Below are 17,992 nucleotides of genomic sequence, written 5' to 3' on the forward strand. Positions count from 1 at the left end.
TCACATCCTGGTCATCTGGATCACCCTGTCCTCCTCCTCAGATCTGCACTCTGTTCTCCCGCCAGCAACCGCGCCCCTCCTCAAATCTGACACGGGAGAAGATCAGTCAGAAACATGGCAGCCGCAGACACACAGTCATTACCACTAGAAAGAGAATAGCATCAGAGCGCAGAGAAGAAGAAGAGGCCGTGCAGCTCCGCATGAATAATTTGGTTTGATTCGATGGGAATCTTGGAAGAGGACACAAGGAGAAGAAGCGGAAGAAAAAAAACAAAGCACCTTTGAAATCATCATCAAAACAAGCATGGCTGAATGTTTGCGTGTGTGTGTGTTTGTTTGTTTGCTGGCTTGTTTGTTTTTGAGCGAGTTTCAGAGGAGAGGCTCCCTCTAGATGTGGGAATCACGCGTTTCGGCGTCTACCCAGAGACCGTAATTAATATCTAATCAAAGCTTAATGTCTCCGCAGCTCTTCGCCAACACAAAGCCCTGTTTAATATGTAATCAAAGAGAGCACGGCAACACCGCACGACGCAAGGCTCCGCCCCCTGCCTCCGACACTCTTGTTGTCGTTGGAAATAAACGCTTCCCTCTTCCCGCTTAATTAGTTGGCTGTTCTTAATTCCGTCTTCATTTGAAGTCGGGGGGGATTCATCTCCGTGCCAACAGGCCTCCTGGGTGATGACATGGAGGTGACACACATGCAACCACGAACATGTGCATGAGCACGCGCACACACACACACACGCACGCACGCACACACACATGCACACACGCGCGCACGCATGCACACGCATGCACACACACACACACACACACACACACTCACACACACGCACACACAGTAACATTGGCCTGAGAAGTTGTGTGTCCTCACCTGAGAGTCCCAGACTCTCACAGCAGGAGTTGCAGGTGTGTTTGAGGAGGAAGTTGTGGATGGCGGCGTCCCCCAGGTTAGCGGGACCAAACACCATGTAACTGCTGGAGGCACTGCAGCAAACCGGAGCAGAACAGAGATCAGAACCGGGTCAGGAGAGGAGTCAATGCCACAGTAAAGCAGCTAAAGAGTCTGAGTTTGAACCCAAGTCGTTTGTGTGCCACAAAACATTCCTTAAGCCTGGGAACACACCGGCTACCTCTACCGCAGCAGCGCGTGTGCGTTGCATTTCGGCGCCCGTGTTAACGGGTTAGCGCAGACACACAACCCGCTTGAGCTGGGCGTCTCAAGCGGGTCTCACGCTGGCTGCAGCAGCACGCCATCTAGAGAGTCGGAGTATCGCCTATTTTTCCCGCGTGCCACATGTGTGAAAATGATCTGTTGACAGTCATATTGACATCATACCAGCAACATAGAGACAATGTCTCTATCTGTAAATATGTCGTAATTCTTTTTTTAACTCAACACTTCCGCTATCTGTTTCAAATTAAAATCTGTATAGGTACTATTATACTATAGTAGGTATACTACGTATACGGTAGTCATAGCAGAAACTATAATACAATTATGTTAATAAGTTAAAACAACATCACGTGAAGGGCAGTATTTTTCTGGTGATCTCTCTCTCTCTCACTCTCTCGATCTCTCTCCCTCTCTCTTGCTCTGAACGAGGGTAAACAAAAACAACGTGACTGCTTTCCGGTCATAACCGTTTCACTTTTCGAACCCCTTATTAAGGATGGATGACAGCAGAGACTGAACCCAGAACAATTTATAATGAAGTGAAATGAAACATTATATTATTGATGGCCATTATCAAAGGCAAACTCAAGTGTACAAAGACACAAAGGCAGTAGCAGCTCCTCGGCAGAAACGCTGTCTGTATGGACGCCACAGCAGCCTCGCCACGCACACACCCTGCTGAGGTAAAGGTAGCCGGCGTGTCCCAGGCGTTAGCTTGCTGAGCTAAAGCTTTGTTTACACAAGCCAACAATGCACCATCGACAGATATTCACGAGTGAAATGATGACTACCCCAGCTAATGCCTCCCGTGACTGGACTCTCAGTGTTACCCATAACCCCCCCCGACCATGTGAGGGAAGTACCTTTTGTCCTCCGCTCTGATGACTGACGGATCTGTAAGGTCCGCCCCCACTCCTGTCAAAGAACCATTCAGATGAGGAAAGAGAGAACGACATCAAATGGTCTGTTGAGGACAGCTTATAGGACCTTATATGGCATTGTCCAACCAAACAAAGTACATATTACAGTAAACCATGTAAGCTATTATTCAGTCATACTACTGGGGAGAGATGGATGGAGAAAGAGGGGGAGAGGGGGTGCTGACAGTTACACACACACACACACACACACACAGTCAGTCAGTCAGTCAGTCAGTCAGTCAGACAGACAGACAGACAGACAGTCAGACAGTCAGACAGTCAGACAGACAGACACACACACAGACAGTCAGACAGACAGACAGACAGACAGTCAGACAGACAGACAGACAGTCAGACAGACAGACAGACAGACAGACAGACACACACACACACACACAGACAGACAGACAGACAGACAGACAGACAGACAGAAAGACAGACCCTGTATGTCCAGCACCAGTAGTTCTCCACAGACAGACAGACAGAAAGACAGACCCTGTATGTCCAGCACCAGTAGTTCTCCACAGACAGACAGACAGACCCTGTATGTCCAGCACCAGTAGTTCTCCACAGACAGACAGACAGACAGACAGACCCTGTATGTCCAGCACCAGTAGTTCTCCACAGACAGACAGACAGACAGACAGACCCTGTATGTCCAGCACCAGTAGTTCTCCACAGACAGACAGACCCTGTATGTCCAGCACCAGTAGTTCTCCACAGACAGACAGACAGACAGACAGACCCTGTATGTCCAGCACCAGTAGTTCTCGACAGACAGACTGTCACACACACACACACACACACACACACACACACACACACACACACACAGACAGACAGACAGACAGACCCTGTATGTCCAGCACCAGCAGTTCTCCACAGACAGACAGACAGACAGACAGACAGACAGACACACAGACACACAGACAGACAGACACACAGACACACAGACACACACACACACACACACACACAGACAGACAGACCCTGTATGTCCAGCACCAGCAGTTCTCCACAGACAGACAGACAGACAGACAGACAGACACACAGACACACAGACACACACACACACACACACACACACACACACACACACAGACAGACAGACCCTGTATGTCCAGCACCAGCAGTTCTCCACAGACAGACAGACAGACAGACAGACCCTGTATGACCAGCAGTTCTCCACAGACAAACAGACAGACAGACAGACCCTGTATGTCCAGCACCAGTACAGACAGACAGACAGACAGACAGACAGACCCTGTATGTCCAGCACCAGCAGTTCTCCACAGACAGACAGACAGACAGACAGACACACACATACATACACACACACACACACACACACACACACACACACACACACACAGACCCTGTATGTCCAGCACCAGTACACACAGACAGACAGACAGACCCTGTATGTCCATTACCAGTAGAACAGACAGACAGACAGACAGACCCTGTATGTCCAGCACCAGTAGAACAGACAGACAGACAGACAGACAGACAGACAGACAGACCCTGTATGTCCAGCACCAACAGACAGACAGACAGTCAGACAGACAGACAGACAGACAGACACACACACACACACAGAGACACACTCACAGACAGACAGACACACAGACAGACAGACAGACCCTGTATGTCCAGCACCAGCAGTTCTCCACAGGAGTACTCGAGGGTCCAGTGGGAGAAGGCCAGGAGTGTTTCCTCCAGTGCGCAGCAGGGGGCGATCTCCTCTCCTGTGTTGTTGTTGCACTTCCTGAAGTCTCCCGCCATGTTCCTCTCTATGGTCAACCACTGGCCGTCGGAGTGCCAGTGAACAAGAGACACGTCCAGGAACCTTGGAGAGACAAATTTAACACACAGAGAAACACACAGGCACAGGCACACACACACACACTCACAAACATGCACACACACACACACACACACAGTGATTTCTACTGTATGTGTTGAGTACAGACCTGGGAGAGTAGGGGACACTGTCTGGTTTGACTTGGTTGAACATTTGCATGAGTTTCTGAGCTGCTCTCTGCTGCTGGATCTCCTGTCAGGACACACAAACAGAAATGTGATGTTAAAAACTTACGGAAAAGAAAGGAAGTAGGCAGACACTTTCATCATTTTAAATGTATTATTATTATTTGATATATCAACATTGCAGGCTCTAGTCTAGGGCAACAGATAAGAAGCAAGGAGCTAGTCATCTCTGGAAATAGGTTCTTCCCACAGGCAGTTAGGTTGCTGAACAGCTGAACCCTGCGCAGTGCACTTGGCACTTTACACCCTGCACTAAGCACCTTGTACTGTATTGTTGTTTCGTTTGTATTGTGGACTGTGTTTGTTTGTGTGTGATACTACAGAGAGAGGCGAGGCTGAAGAATTTCATTGTATTAATACATATGACAATAAACTTGAACTTGAAGGAGTGGGCCCTACCCTGAGACAGAGCTGGAGGGGGGTGCTGCTGTGGAACTCTCTCTGCCAGGTGCGGACCACCTCCGGTCTGAAGGCTTTGACCACGTACACGCTGCCGGGCCTCAGGACGTCGGCCTCGGCCCAGGTACACAGGACCCGCGCGGCCCTCCGCAGACCCCCGTCCAGGGGGCCCTCCTCACTGGAGAGGGGCTGCAGCACCGCCGACAGGCCCCGAGGCGACCACGAGGACACGGACCCCCCACCCCCTCCACCGCTGGAGTCAGGCCCCATCCCCACCTCCTCCAGGGAGTACACACTGACCTCCTCACCCGCTGGGGGGGGAGACAGGAGAGAGAATTCTTTGGGAATCTGTCTCTGTTGGTCTCTTAGAGGGGATGCTTTGACTGGGGATGCTTTGACTGACGACAGCATGTAGGTAAAGGGATAGACTGTTTCTGTTTTTTGGGGATTAGGAGATACGTAGATAGCTTACCCAGTATGGAGACAGGTGTGAAGGGTATGGTGTAGGCTAGTCTCATCAGGTTGTTCCTCTCCATGGCTAACAGCAACAACAACAACAACAACAACAACAACACAACCACATAGGGAATGAGGTAATATCATTGAAGGTATCCGATTTATGTAAATAGGAAGGTAAATAATGATGATCTCTGCTTCCTGCCAGGAATACCTGAGTAGTGGGGCTCCAGGTCCTCTGCGGACTGAAACGTTGAGCTCTTCGCTAACAGATGGTAAAGAAAAACAAACCAGAAATAACACACATCAAACAATAGACGACTTTCCACGGCGGGGCTTACGCTTTGCGTGCCAGTACGAGCCAAGGCCAACTTGATTCCCACAGCAGCTCCTGGACTTCAGCGGTGTTTAATCTGGGCCTATCCCGTGCTTAAACTCTGGATTTGAGCCTCCTCTATTCCCCCTGGTCCTTATGAGGTCAAACGGGACTAGGGATGTGGTTTAGACCGAGGGAGGGACATTCTTATAGTGCTTTAGTTGATTAGTCAACTTGATGGGTTAGCAAACATAATCCGAGTTAGCTTGTTGTAACGACACAATGGAATTGATTTGAATAGCACTTCTTATGAATAAAATAGGAAGCCTTGGCATGCACTGGTACCACTGTGGAAAAGCGGCAACTGAACTCTACCTCACAGTATACATCACAGTGTAATAAATAAAAAGAACATGTTTAAAAGTAATTCTTCCTTCTTCTAGCATTGGAATTGCCAATGGCCCCTGGTCATAGCATTAGTAAGAAAAATATTACTTTTTCTTACGATGAATATGAATGTATAATTACAGATAGAAAGACAGATTTCTCTGCTTGCTTTGGAAGCTAGCAGATGGGAAAGAGAGCAAGAGGGAATGAGGAGCACTTTTGGTGAGAGACCCAGGTTGGTTGAAAGTCAAGACATTGGCTCAGCACCCAGTTTGAACGACTACATACCTTCAGACGCAATCCCACTCTGCACACTACAACAGAAGGGAAAACATACATATCCAGTCATTCATACTCCTAATGTGACCATACCTATGCCCCCACACGTGTTTGGTACCATTCCTCATTTCAAAGCCATGCATTACAATGAGCTTGTCTTCTGATATTTTCTACCTCCACCAGCCTCCCCTGCTGTGCCCACTACACCATGTATGATCTACACCCCGTGACGGACACTTACGAGGACCTGTGGCTGAGAGACTTGGCCCAGCTGTTCCATACAGACTGACTGGGGCTTCTGGAGTCCTGCTGGGTAAGAACGTGGCGTGTTACTCCATCTGTGGTTTAGATTCTCTCTCTGATAATAACACCATGTCTTCAGGTTGAGTTCTAGTTTATACATTAAACGTCACAACATGGCCAGTGGAATGCCTCTCAGTCAACACATGAAATAGCATACACATTCTTACCTGGCAAGAGAAAGATAATTTCTGCAATGAATCCATCGGTTCAAAATCTGTCAAAGATAAATTGACAATTGATGAAATTGTCCCAATCTTTATTAATCCATCCATCCATCCATCCATCCATCCATCCATTCACTTGTCCATTCAGTCATTCATCCATCCATTGATTCGTCCATCCATCCATCCATCCATCCATTCACTTGTCCATTCATTCATTCATTTATTCACCCATCCATTGATTGATCCATCCATCCATCCATCCATCCATCCATCCACCCACCCACCCACCCATCCATCCACCCACCCACCCATCCATCCCTCCATCCATCCATCATTCTTCAGTAGGGTATATGAACACATACTGAGCTGGTTGAGGCTGGCCGAGGCGGACCAACACACGGGCTCCCCTGCCCTGCGCCCCCTCCTCCTGCACACGTCCGAGGCCTGGGAGAGCACGTCCACCTGTCTCCCCTGGCAAACACAGAGGTCACCGCAGGGCAGAGGTCAAGAGAAACAGAAGTGACCATATCAACACTGTGCAGTTGGATTCGATTACGTGCGTGTTTCAGCTGGCCTATTGAGACTACACTCCTGCCACAGTGACTGAGTTAGTGCGTTGAGACAGTGACGGAGGAGTCCTACCCCCTCTGAGCCCCCTCCTTCCTGGATCTTGACCGTCTTCCTGCCCTGGGATCTCCCTCTGCCTCCTGCGGTCACGTCCAGGTCAGACCACTCTGGGGAAGAAAAAAAAACGGGTTAGGTTGTTGTCAACATGGCTGTCCGGCTTTGTTGTTGAGTAAACCTCTTCAACTCTTTGGAAATTCTATTCATGTCATGGTATATTTCTATCTGTATATAAAAAAAGTGGTTTCTGAGTGGGGCAGTCCCACTCATAGTTTTCATTTTTATTGACAGATAGAGTGAAGTTCAGACAGGAAGGATAGGTGAGAGAGAGAGGAGGGATGACATGCAGGATATGTCCCCGGCCGGAATCGGACCGGGGACCCTGCGGTTACATGGTCAGCGCTTAACCCGCTACGCCACCCAAGCGCCCCATTTCTATCTGTATAATACATCTAGGGACAACATCTCATCATCCGTGGAGGTCAGTAGTACAGTACCTCTGCTCCTGCTGCAGCTGAGTGGCTCCTCCCCTGACAGGCCGTCCTTGTTAGCGTAGCAGTCCAGGGCGGGAAAGGAGGCGCGCAGAGGGCTGAGGGGGGCGCTAGAGAGCGCCACGTTCTCTATGCTGGAGGACAGCGAGCGGCTTTTTCCGTAGGGCTGGTCCCTGGACGGACACGCCCAGCGGGGAGGACACTTCCTGGCCCACTGGGCCCGTCTGAAGTGGAGGGGGGCTCCGGGGGGGTCGTGCTCTCTGCAGAAGGCTGGGTTCACCAACCCTCTGGGACAGCCCCTCGCGTCCCTGGGGTCCGACAGCAGCATGGTATGGCTGGACGCTCTGGACGACAGGTCCACATCAGAGGACGGCCCTCCTCTGCCCTCCTCCTCCTCCTCTTCCTCCTCCTCCTCCTCCTCCACGGACATGGCCTGGCTAGGGGAGAGGTAGGGGTCATAGGCCCAGGATTTGGGGTGGGTGGGTTCTTGAGCACCAGTGTCTCCGGTCCCGGGGGGGCCCATGGGGGAACCGCAGCGTGACGGGTCACATGACTCACAGGGGGTCCCGTCTCTGGCCCCTCCCCCTAGGTGAGAGAGAGAGCCGTGAGGGGCGTAGCGGTAGCCGACCGGCCACACCTCGCCGTGGCGTGTGTCTACTACCCCCTCTACCCCCTCCTCCCCTTCCTCGCCCTCCTCGGTGTGACCCCCCGCCCCACCGCGGCCGGCCCACCCGCTCCGCTCCCCGACCGGGTGCAGCTCCAGCGAAGGGCGCTGGCCACGGAGCAGGGAGAGCGGGGTGCTGCGGTAGGCCTTGGGGGCACCGCGGCCGGCGGTGATGTCGTCGCCTCTGGGTGGGAGGCTCCAGCTGTGGGGGAGGTGGGGACGGGAGTGTGTGATGTGGCTGAGTCGGGCCTCCTCCTGCTGCAGGCTGTCTGAGGCGGAGAGGAGGGTGAGGGTGTCCACGGCCAGGGCTGACAGGTCCTGGAGCTGACCCAGTTGGCCGTCCAGAACCTGCAGGCTGTCCTGGATGAAGGGGACCCTCTCCGACACCTCGCCCAGAATAGCGCCCATCTCCTCAGCCCTGGATGTGGACAAAGGCATATGGCACAGAGGAGTATTGAGCTTTCCGGCGGAAAAAAAACACACCACAAACGTCAACCTCAGCAGCGCGCGTGCGTGTGCGTGGCGGAACCGCTGCGGCTCTCGCTGTTGCGGCTTCCACACTGGCTGCGTGTCTTCGGTGGCTCTAACTGCGGAGCTGCTACCGCCAGCCCTATCTTTGTACCTTGAGTTTTGCCTGCGACGCGCGCGGCACACAGAAAACCTAGGCGAGAGTCCTCATCTCTAGATGAGCGTGCCGCAGCAGCCAGCGTGAGACACGCACACGACATGAAACGAAACACGCACACGGCACGGCGAAATGAAATCTGCTGAGGTTGACGCTTGCGGTGTTAGTGTTACTATTACTGTGTTGTGTGTGCGTGTACGTGCGTACGTGTGTGGTTCACGACATCACAGCGATAGTCTCACTAGTCTCACCTCTCTGCAGTGGCTCTGATCCTGTTGATGTGGCTGCTGAGGAGCCCTTCGTTCTTCTCATGGAAATACGTCAGCACACACCTCTCCTCAAACTCATGCAGCCTCTTCAGGTCCTCTCTCCCCAGGTACAGCTCTGAGAGAGGGAGGGAGGGGGGTTACAAACTAACACACACTACATTTAGCTCTCTCACACACACAAACGCTCACACGCACGCACACACACACACACGCACACACACACACAAACCCACATGCACACGCACACACACACACACAAGCACACACAAACCCACATGCACACTCACACACACACACACACACAGACACACACTCACTGAGGCCGGAGTCCCTCTCCTGCTCAGACGCGCCCCTGTGCTTCCGGTAAATGGCACTCACACCCTGGGTCATGTGACAAAGGACTACCAGGGGCGGGGGCAACCAGGGCTTCTCCTGATAGGTCATAATGTAACGATACCGGTTGTACTTCCACAGCTCATTGGAACAGGACTTCATGTCAAAGTAGACATTGCTGTCGAGACAGAACCACACAAACACAGTGGCGTTAAGAGAAACTAATAGAGACAAACAGCACATACAAATTCAGTCAGAGAAAATGAGATGAGACTGAATGAGAAAATCGTAAAAATGTCTAATCGTGTCATGTTGAATGTGGGTTGAGAGAGGGCGTACTTGAAGAAGGCGATGAGGATGTTGACCATGATGATGTACTGGAAGAACAGGTAGACGGCCTGGAGGAAGGGGGTGAGGAAGGCTCCGGGGGCGCACGACTTGCCATCTGCGCACGCTGTCATACCAGAAAACACACCAAAAAGACAACGTCTCAACAGTCGTTTTGTATAAAACTGCCCCCGAACTAGCGCAACAACAGCAGACAACCAGTCTATGGTGGTCACTAACCAGTCTATGGTGGTCACAAACCAGTCTATGGTGGTCACTAACCAGTCTATGATGGTCACTAACCAGTCTATGGTGGTCACTAACAATCTATGATGGTCACTAACCAGTCTATGGTGGTCACTAACAGTCTATGATGGTCACTAACCAGTCTATGATGGTCACTAACCAGTCTATGGTGGTCACTAACAGTCTATGATGGTCACTAACAGTCTATGATGGTCACTAACCAGTCTATGGTGGTGGTCACTAACCGTCTATTTCGCCAGCGTACACTTCTCCAAAGATCATCCAGTAGGGTTGGAAGACCACATCCCGGGCCAGGCTCCATGACGGAGCCTCTTCTGGGGACAGGATGGCCTTCCTGGACACGCCGAAGCTCAGCAGCACGATGGCCATCATCACCACGATGTAGAACATGTTACTGGTCTAGGCAGATGGAAGATTTAACCTGAGTATTTCTCATTTTGTTTGGTTCGGTTTTAGGCCTATACTGTGAATAGTATCTTGACGCTGTGTGCTAAGGGTACAGTGTAACGGTACATGTCACAACATGATGAAGTGATGACACTATTATTCCTGGAGGTTAGTGGAGGCTTGTGGAGGTAGATATCGGAGAACCGTCTCATGGTAATGCGTGGAACAGAATGAGCTATGGTATCAGGCACATGTTTGGACACATCTATACCACTTCCTCATTCCGTTCCATGCATTACAATGAGCCCGTCCTCCGATTTCTACCTCCGCCAGCCTCCCCTGCTGAGGGTGTGAGGTGTGTGGGGGGGGTGCTGGGGGGGGGGGAACTACTGACCATCTTGGTGATCATGGTGAGGTAGGGTCCGGCGTGTTGATTGACAGCCAGCAGGTCCAGAACTCTGACAAACCAGAGGATGATGTCCAGACAGTAGCTGATCCGCCCGGCGACCCGGTAGGACCCGCCATGCCACCTCAGCACCAGCCCGGTGAGGAAGAGGAGGATGGCGATGAAGTCAGAGACGTTCCAGTACTCTCCGAACCACACCTTCAGCTTCTTACTCAACTTCCTCGGCTCTGATATCAACACCTGGCCATAGAACACAATACGATGCAACTGATTTAATATATGAAAGCTGTATTGCCAACTACGACGTTTCACAAAATCAGAATACTCATTCGGCTCGTGTACGTGAACGGTTGATAAAACAGATGGAAACCCTCTTTTCCAGGGATCTTCTCACAGTGACTGATTACTACTACTAGTTCTAATTGTCCATATTCTAGAATGTACAGACTCAGATCTGTGATGATCTAATATCAAAGTATATAAACTGATGAACCAAAACATTATGACCACCTGCCTCATATGATGTTGGTATTATGCCTAATATGCTCACGCATCGATGAGCCTTGGGCGCCCAACACCCTGTGCTGTCCAAATGTATGACAATTAAGTAGAATAACAGACACGCACACACACACACACACAAACACACACACACAAACACACTTAAGGGCTCTGCACACAGCGTGCGATTTCTGTTGCGCGTCAACGTTCCATTTTGAAGTTTGAATGGAAGTCTATGAGAACATACAACAGAAATTGCATCGCACGCTGTGTGCATTGGGATGCGATGTTTTATGATTTTCTCATAGACTTCCATTCAAACTTCAAAATGGAACGTTGACGCGCAACAGAATCGCACGCTGTGTGCAGAGCCCTTTAAACTACTGTCTTACTATGTTCACATTATTTAATACAAATAAAACAATTAAACAGAGTTTATTCTACTGCTTTAGCAATTATAGTAGGCTATGCTTTCATACGTCTTATACACAGGGAGTGCAATAGCTTGATAACAAAAAAAACGGAATTGTAAAAGTTATTTGAATCCTGTTAAGTAGGAGAAGAGTGAATTGCATAATAAAGATACTACAACCCTAAGGCAAGGTGTATGTTGTTGAATAGTAATAGAAAAAAAAACTTCATAAGAGAGGCAGGGCAAGAGGAAGCGAGATAGAGGGGGGAGAGTGAGAGACAGAGAGATAGAAGGTGAGCAAGGGAGGACAGGGTGGGGGGACGAGAGAGAGAGAGAGAGAGAGAGAGAGAGAGAGAGAGAGAGAGAGAGAGAGAGAGAGAGAAAGGGAGAGATAAGTAAATGAATGTGAGGGGAGAGTCCCTATCAGGCCTAAGAGATAAGCTGTGTCAGAGTCAGTCAGACCTTTGAGTCAAACACACCAGAGATAAGGCAGCATTTCACATTTCTTTGCTTTCTTCTTCCAAGGACTCTACCCCCACACACACCACACACACACACACACACACACACACACACACACACACACACACATACACTGTAGCCTTTTCTCAATATTTAGGAACACAACTCCTCACGTCCTCTCCTCTATCCTCTGCTCGCTTTGCCTTCCAAAAGCTTTGGAGGAAAATATGGAACGAAGGAAGGGAACCTAGATCTTGTCCTCCAATGCGTTTTCAGTAGAGAGGAGGAGGAGAGGACGCAAGGAGAGGACACAAGGAAAGGACGTGAGGAGAGGACGTGAGGAGTTGTGTTCCTAACTAGTGAGAAAAGTCTATAGTGTCTTGTGTCCTCACCTCTCGAGCCTTCTCCACAGCGGTGGATAAGATGTAGGCGATGACCAGCCACTCCTGTATGCTGGGTCTGTCCTCCATCTTCACCAGCACAGTGTAGGAGAAGAGCATCAGGAAGGCCAGATAGGACATCTACAACACAGCAGTCATACAGCATTAGATACATCTACAACACAGTGACATACCGGAGAGAGTATGTCATAAACACTACATAAGGGATAATGAGTAAAACAGCCAGTCAGCCAACCAGCCAGCCAACCAGTCAGCCAGTCAGTCAGCCAGCCAGCCAGCCAACCAGTCAGCCAGCCAGCCAACCAGTCAGTCAGCCAGCCAGCCAACCAGTCAGTCAGTCAGCCAGCCAACCAGCCAACCAGTCAGTCAGCCAGCCAACCAGTCAGTCAGCCAACCAGTCAGTCAGTCAGCCAGCCAGCCAGCCAGCCAACCAGTCAGTCAGCCAGCCAGCCAACCAGTCAGTCAGCCAGCCAACCAGTCAGTCAGCCAGCCAACCAGTCAGTCAGCCAGCCAGCCAGCCAGTCAGTCAGCCAGCCAGCCAGCCAGCCAACCAGCCAGCCAACCAGCCAACCAGTCAGTCAGCCAAGTCAGTCTGTTTGTCATTCATACCAAACTGATATGAATTAAAACAAAAACAATACCTGTGCTGTATAACCAATTAAATATCATTGTGTCTATGACACATTATGCCTAGAACGGTATAAAACCACTGAGACAATTTCAACCAGATTGCAAACAGCAAAACCCAGCAGGGGAGGGAGACACCGACGGTGAGACACGTAGAAGACGCCGTGGCCCACTCACTCACCGTGTGGAACCAGAACTTGACGACGGGAGCGTTGTAGAACTCGCACAACCTCCTGGTCCAGAGCAGGCCGCGCGCGGCGACGGACCTGAGGGTGTTGGCCAGGGTGCCGGTGTGTGTGTCCCAGCGCGACCTCCCCTTCTCCTCATCCACGACGGCCTGCTGCAGGCCACACAGACATCAGGACCACATGAGCCTCTCCAGTCCTGACAGACTCATATGGACAGTTTCCCAGACACTGATGAAACCTAGTCCTGGATTTAAATCACACTTTTTCAATAGAGAATTTTTCGATTTTCGATTTCTCTCTTTTTTGGGGGGGGTCTTAAGAGTGGGATGTATCTGTGTCTGGGTAACGAGTCCATATACACTCTCTTCCTATGTGGAAGAGGGACTATCGGACGACATCGACAACGTTAGCACCGTTGCTATCACGACATGACAGATAGGAGCTCCACAGCACCTGGGAATACTCATCAAGACAACACTCATTCCAGAGAAGTTAAGTGTGACAAGAACGATAAAACCAACGAACATACAGGTTGGTACACTGCTTCAGACTGGGGGATAGATCAAAGGGTCAAACACTACAAGAGCTGATGGAGAACTCTCTTCTGGGCTCAGACCACACAGCTGGAGTATGGAATTGCTCTGCTGTCTGAAGTAAAAGATTCCTTCAATACAGATGTTGTTACTGTCCTTACACTGACATCCTTACGTAGACAAATATTTTTGTTATAAGTCAGTTTGAATAAAGGGCGTCTGCTAAATTCCAAAAATGTAATGTAAATGTCGATAAGTACTATGCCCCAGCAACTAACATAACATTATATAACATTAGTATAGTGGGATACAGTCGGTGTGTGGTGCTATAGTGAGAGAGAGAGAGAGAGAGAGAGAGAGAGAGAGAAAGAGAGAGAAAGAGAGAGAAAGAGAGAGAAAGAGAGAGAAAGAGAGAGAAAGAGAGAGAAAGAGAGAGAAAGAGAGAGAAAGAGAGAGGGAGAGAGTGAGAGAGTGAGAGAGAGAGTGAGAGAGAGAGTGAGAGAGAGAGTGAGAGAGAGAGAGAGAAAGAGAGAGAGAAAGAGAGAGAGAGGGAGGGGGAGAGAGAGAGAGAGAGAGAGAGAGAGAGAGAGAGAGAGAGAGAGAGAGAGAGAGAGAGAGAGAGCGAGAGGGAGAGGGAGAGGTGTGAAGTTTACCATGTGTGTCTCGTCCTGGTCCTCTGGCTTCTCTGTGTCCCCTCTGTGGGACTGGGGCACATGGGACATCTCAGCCTGGCTCTTAAACTCCAACAGCAGGATGGCAGGGGGCAGGAGGATGCTCAAGATGATCTGAGACACACACACACACACACACACACACACACACACACACACACAGATAAACTAATCTCACTTGATGCTTATTGTCAAGTTATCTGTGGCGTTTTCTGTGCTTCCCCTAACTTGAAAGGGCTTTGACCGTTTGACCAGAGTTTCACTGGGACTCCACTCTTTCTGCATCCAATGACCAGACAGCAATTATCTTTCTCCTTTTATTTTGGACTTAATTTTGTCTCTTTTTCATCAGATTTATAAGTAGTAGCAGTAGTAGTAGGTGAAAAACCTTTGAAAAGGTATAAACACAAAATAAGCGGCTAAGAAACATGAAGGAATTTACAATGCAATAAAACTTAAATTATGTATATAAAACAAAATTATGTACCGCCCTTTTAACTTTACCATAAACTGAACTTGATATCAAACACCCAACAGCAACCAATTTGCTATCAAACAAATCCAAGATATCAAACAAACAACAACACACATCCAAGTCATCTCACCGTCAGCCACTCTGGTCTCTGCAAACAGTTGGTTTGAGCACAGCACTGCAATAGCACACGTTCCTACCACAGTGTGTTTGTTGAACTGAATCCTCCACTGTGGGACTGCAGACTACAGGGAGTGGTGATTGTTCAGGTGAGCTGCTGGGTGATTAGTGAATTGATTTCAGCTGTGCAGGCCATGACTGTCATCTCATGTTTCTCCTCTGGGGGGAATGGGAGCCAAAACCCATGTTGGGATGGCTGAGTTTCTCTAGGGAGGGGAAATTGGGCTCTTTTTCCTTGTTTGTGAAGGAATGGCACTGTATTTGGTTTCTTGTTGAGTTTGCCAAGACACACACACACACACACACACACACACACACATGGATAAACTAATCTCACTTGATGCTTATTCCACTTTTTTGTATATATGGGTGTCCAATCGCAAACATGACAACAATAACTCTCATTTCACTCGTCTCACCTCTCTCTACATTACGTTCCGACTCTCAAACCAAAGAGAAGGCGGTACTGCTCTCGACCCTGAGGCCCTCTATGACATCGCCGGCGTCCCTCACCCTCACCTTGAACCAGGAGTTCTTCCTCATGTTGAGCCGTCCGATCCACAGGTCGGTGAGGAGGGTCTGGGTGCAGGAGTGGGAGAGGAAGGGCCTCAGGCCGGAGGACACGGCCATCTGCAGGCAGGTGAAGTGGCACCACGCCTCCATCTCCGACGTCAGCAGCTTCATGGCCATGCGCTCGTTCTGCCGGAAGGCGCAGTCCAGCACGTCCACGGCCAGCTGGCCAAACTCCCTGAGCCACGACACATACACAGAGACATTCCATAAACAAACACACGGCTGTGGCGCAGGAGGTAGAGTCGCCGTCTAATGATCACAAGGTTGGCAGCATGTCGAAGTGTCCTTGGGCAAGACACTGAACCCCAAATTGCTCCCAGTGAGCGGGCCAGCGCCTTGCATGGCAGCTTGCCGCCATTGGTGTGTGAATGTGTGTGTGAATGGGTGAATGAGAGGCCGTTGTAAAGTGCTTTGGAGCAGCTTTGGAGCAGCAAAAAAGGCGCTATATAAGTGCAGGCCATTTACCATTTACCATTTACACACACAAATGCTAAACAGACACACGCACACACATACAAACACACACACACACAGACATACAGACACACACACAGACATACAAACACACACATACACACACACACACACACACACAGACATACAAACACACACACACAGATATGCACTAACAAACACACACACACACACACACACACACACACACACACACACACAACCATACACTCACATAAACACAACCACACTCACTCACTCTGCTTGAACAGTCAGTCTCCACACAGTGCCTACAGGATATCCTCTTGTTGCACACAACCACACAACTAAAGACACACTTCAGACACCTCAACACACACACACACACACACACACACACACACACACACACACACACACACACACGACACAGCCAGGTCCAACTCACACCGAGTACGTTTTCAGCTCCTCTGCCGTGGCGTCGGCCATGTTGCTCTGTCTGGCCTCGTGGGCCATGGACCGGTACAGCTTACAGGCCACCGTAGCCCTGGCCATGGCCTCCTCGCCGTGTTGCCATAGGAACAGAGCCATGGGCTGACGCCGCTGGAGCACGGCCCACACGAACAAGTCGTTGAAGTTGTAAACCAACAGAGGAGAGTCTCCCAGCTCGGAGCTCTGGGCCGCCCGCAGGTCCCGCTGAGAGATGGACCTCTCCTGGTGACGAATGAATGAATGAATGAATGAATGAATGAATGAATGAATGAATGAATGGTCTTTATTGTCATTTATACAGTACAGGTACCATACAACGAAATTTAGGAGGGGGGGCTCCCCTGGTGCTAGGAAAAAAGACTAAAAACAAGAGAGCCAAGGGTAAAACAAAAAAGAGAAAAGAGCTGATTTACATAAATAAAGGCTATGTACACTATCTACTATACAATAAAACACTGTGCTGTACACTATGCTATACTATAAATATCCTAACTTTTTCCTATATCGAGACGAGGGGGCAGGCGGTGAGGACACTAGAGGACACTAGTGGAAGAATGAGGACACTCCCCAACCACATCAGACAGGCCCAACACCCTCCCAACATTTAAAACAGGCCCTCAAAACCCACCTCTTCAAGCTCGACCTTCACCAGTTAACCCTCTCCCCCTCCCCTTCCCATGTGTCCCCAGCACTACCTTAATTAGGCCCCCTATACTTTCTTTTCTTTTATCTTTTGTTTCTTTTTATTATTACTACTCGATCTTTTCAGTTTGTAAAGCGTCTTTGAGTGTCTAAAAAAGCGCTATATAAGTCTAATGTATTATTATTATTATTATTATTATTATTATCACTTCTACTGAGGGAGGGTATTACTGTTGAGGCAGCAGGCGGGGAGGACGTGAGGACACTATCAACACTACGGAGAGAGGGCACTACTATTGTGCTACTCTACTGCTACTGAACTACTGCTCGTATACCATGTAGGCCTACTGATAACTGCTGATGCATTTATTACAAATTATGGATTGTTCTGTTTCTGACACGTCGACTGACCCTGTGATATGATAAGGACTATGGCTGCCATGTGATGTTAATCATTACGGTTTTCAGTGTTTTATTATTGGAGATAATGTTTTATCTTTTTTAGTGTTTGTTTTTTTACCAGACCATGCGGTTGTAGGGGCTGAGCGGTGTGGGAGAAGTGG

The 17,992-nt window shown here is 49.6% G+C and overlaps 1 protein-coding gene across 1 annotated transcript in view; it reads right to left on the reverse strand.

Annotated features, from left to right (window-relative positions):
• trpm6 (transient receptor potential cation channel, subfamily M, member 6) overlaps positions 1-17,992 on the reverse strand; it is a gene marked incomplete at both ends in the record, with an annotated part of 24,375 nt that continues 6,383 nt past the window's right edge. Inside the window, 26 exon segments of the mRNA XM_080531322.1 lie at positions 1-86; positions 875-987; positions 2,041-2,092; positions 3,741-3,946; positions 4,071-4,153; positions 4,546-4,856; positions 5,018-5,083; positions 5,216-5,266; positions 5,993-6,018; positions 6,225-6,292; positions 6,454-6,500; positions 6,813-6,921; positions 7,093-7,184; positions 7,572-7,909; positions 7,994-8,647; positions 9,106-9,238; positions 9,441-9,634; positions 9,796-9,910; positions 10,275-10,449; positions 10,832-11,083; positions 12,611-12,739; positions 13,428-13,586; positions 14,621-14,752; positions 15,810-16,038; positions 16,744-17,009; positions 17,956-17,992. The exon segment at positions 17,956-17,992 is cut by the window's right edge and continues 8 nt beyond it. Coding sequence (XP_080387448.1) covers positions 1-86; positions 875-987; positions 2,041-2,092; positions 3,741-3,946; positions 4,071-4,153; positions 4,546-4,856; positions 5,018-5,083; positions 5,216-5,266; positions 5,993-6,018; positions 6,225-6,292; positions 6,454-6,500; positions 6,813-6,921; positions 7,093-7,184; positions 7,572-7,909; positions 7,994-8,647; positions 9,106-9,238; positions 9,441-9,634; positions 9,796-9,910; positions 10,275-10,449; positions 10,832-11,083; positions 12,611-12,739; positions 13,428-13,586; positions 14,621-14,752; positions 15,810-16,038; positions 16,744-17,009; positions 17,956-17,992 — 4,123 coding nt within the window.

Source organism: Nansenia antarctica, assembly GCF_963989245.1.
Source record: "Nansenia antarctica genome assembly, chromosome: 5".
NCBI classification, from domain to species: domain Eukaryota; kingdom Metazoa; phylum Chordata; class Actinopteri; order Argentiniformes; family Microstomatidae; genus Nansenia; species Nansenia antarctica.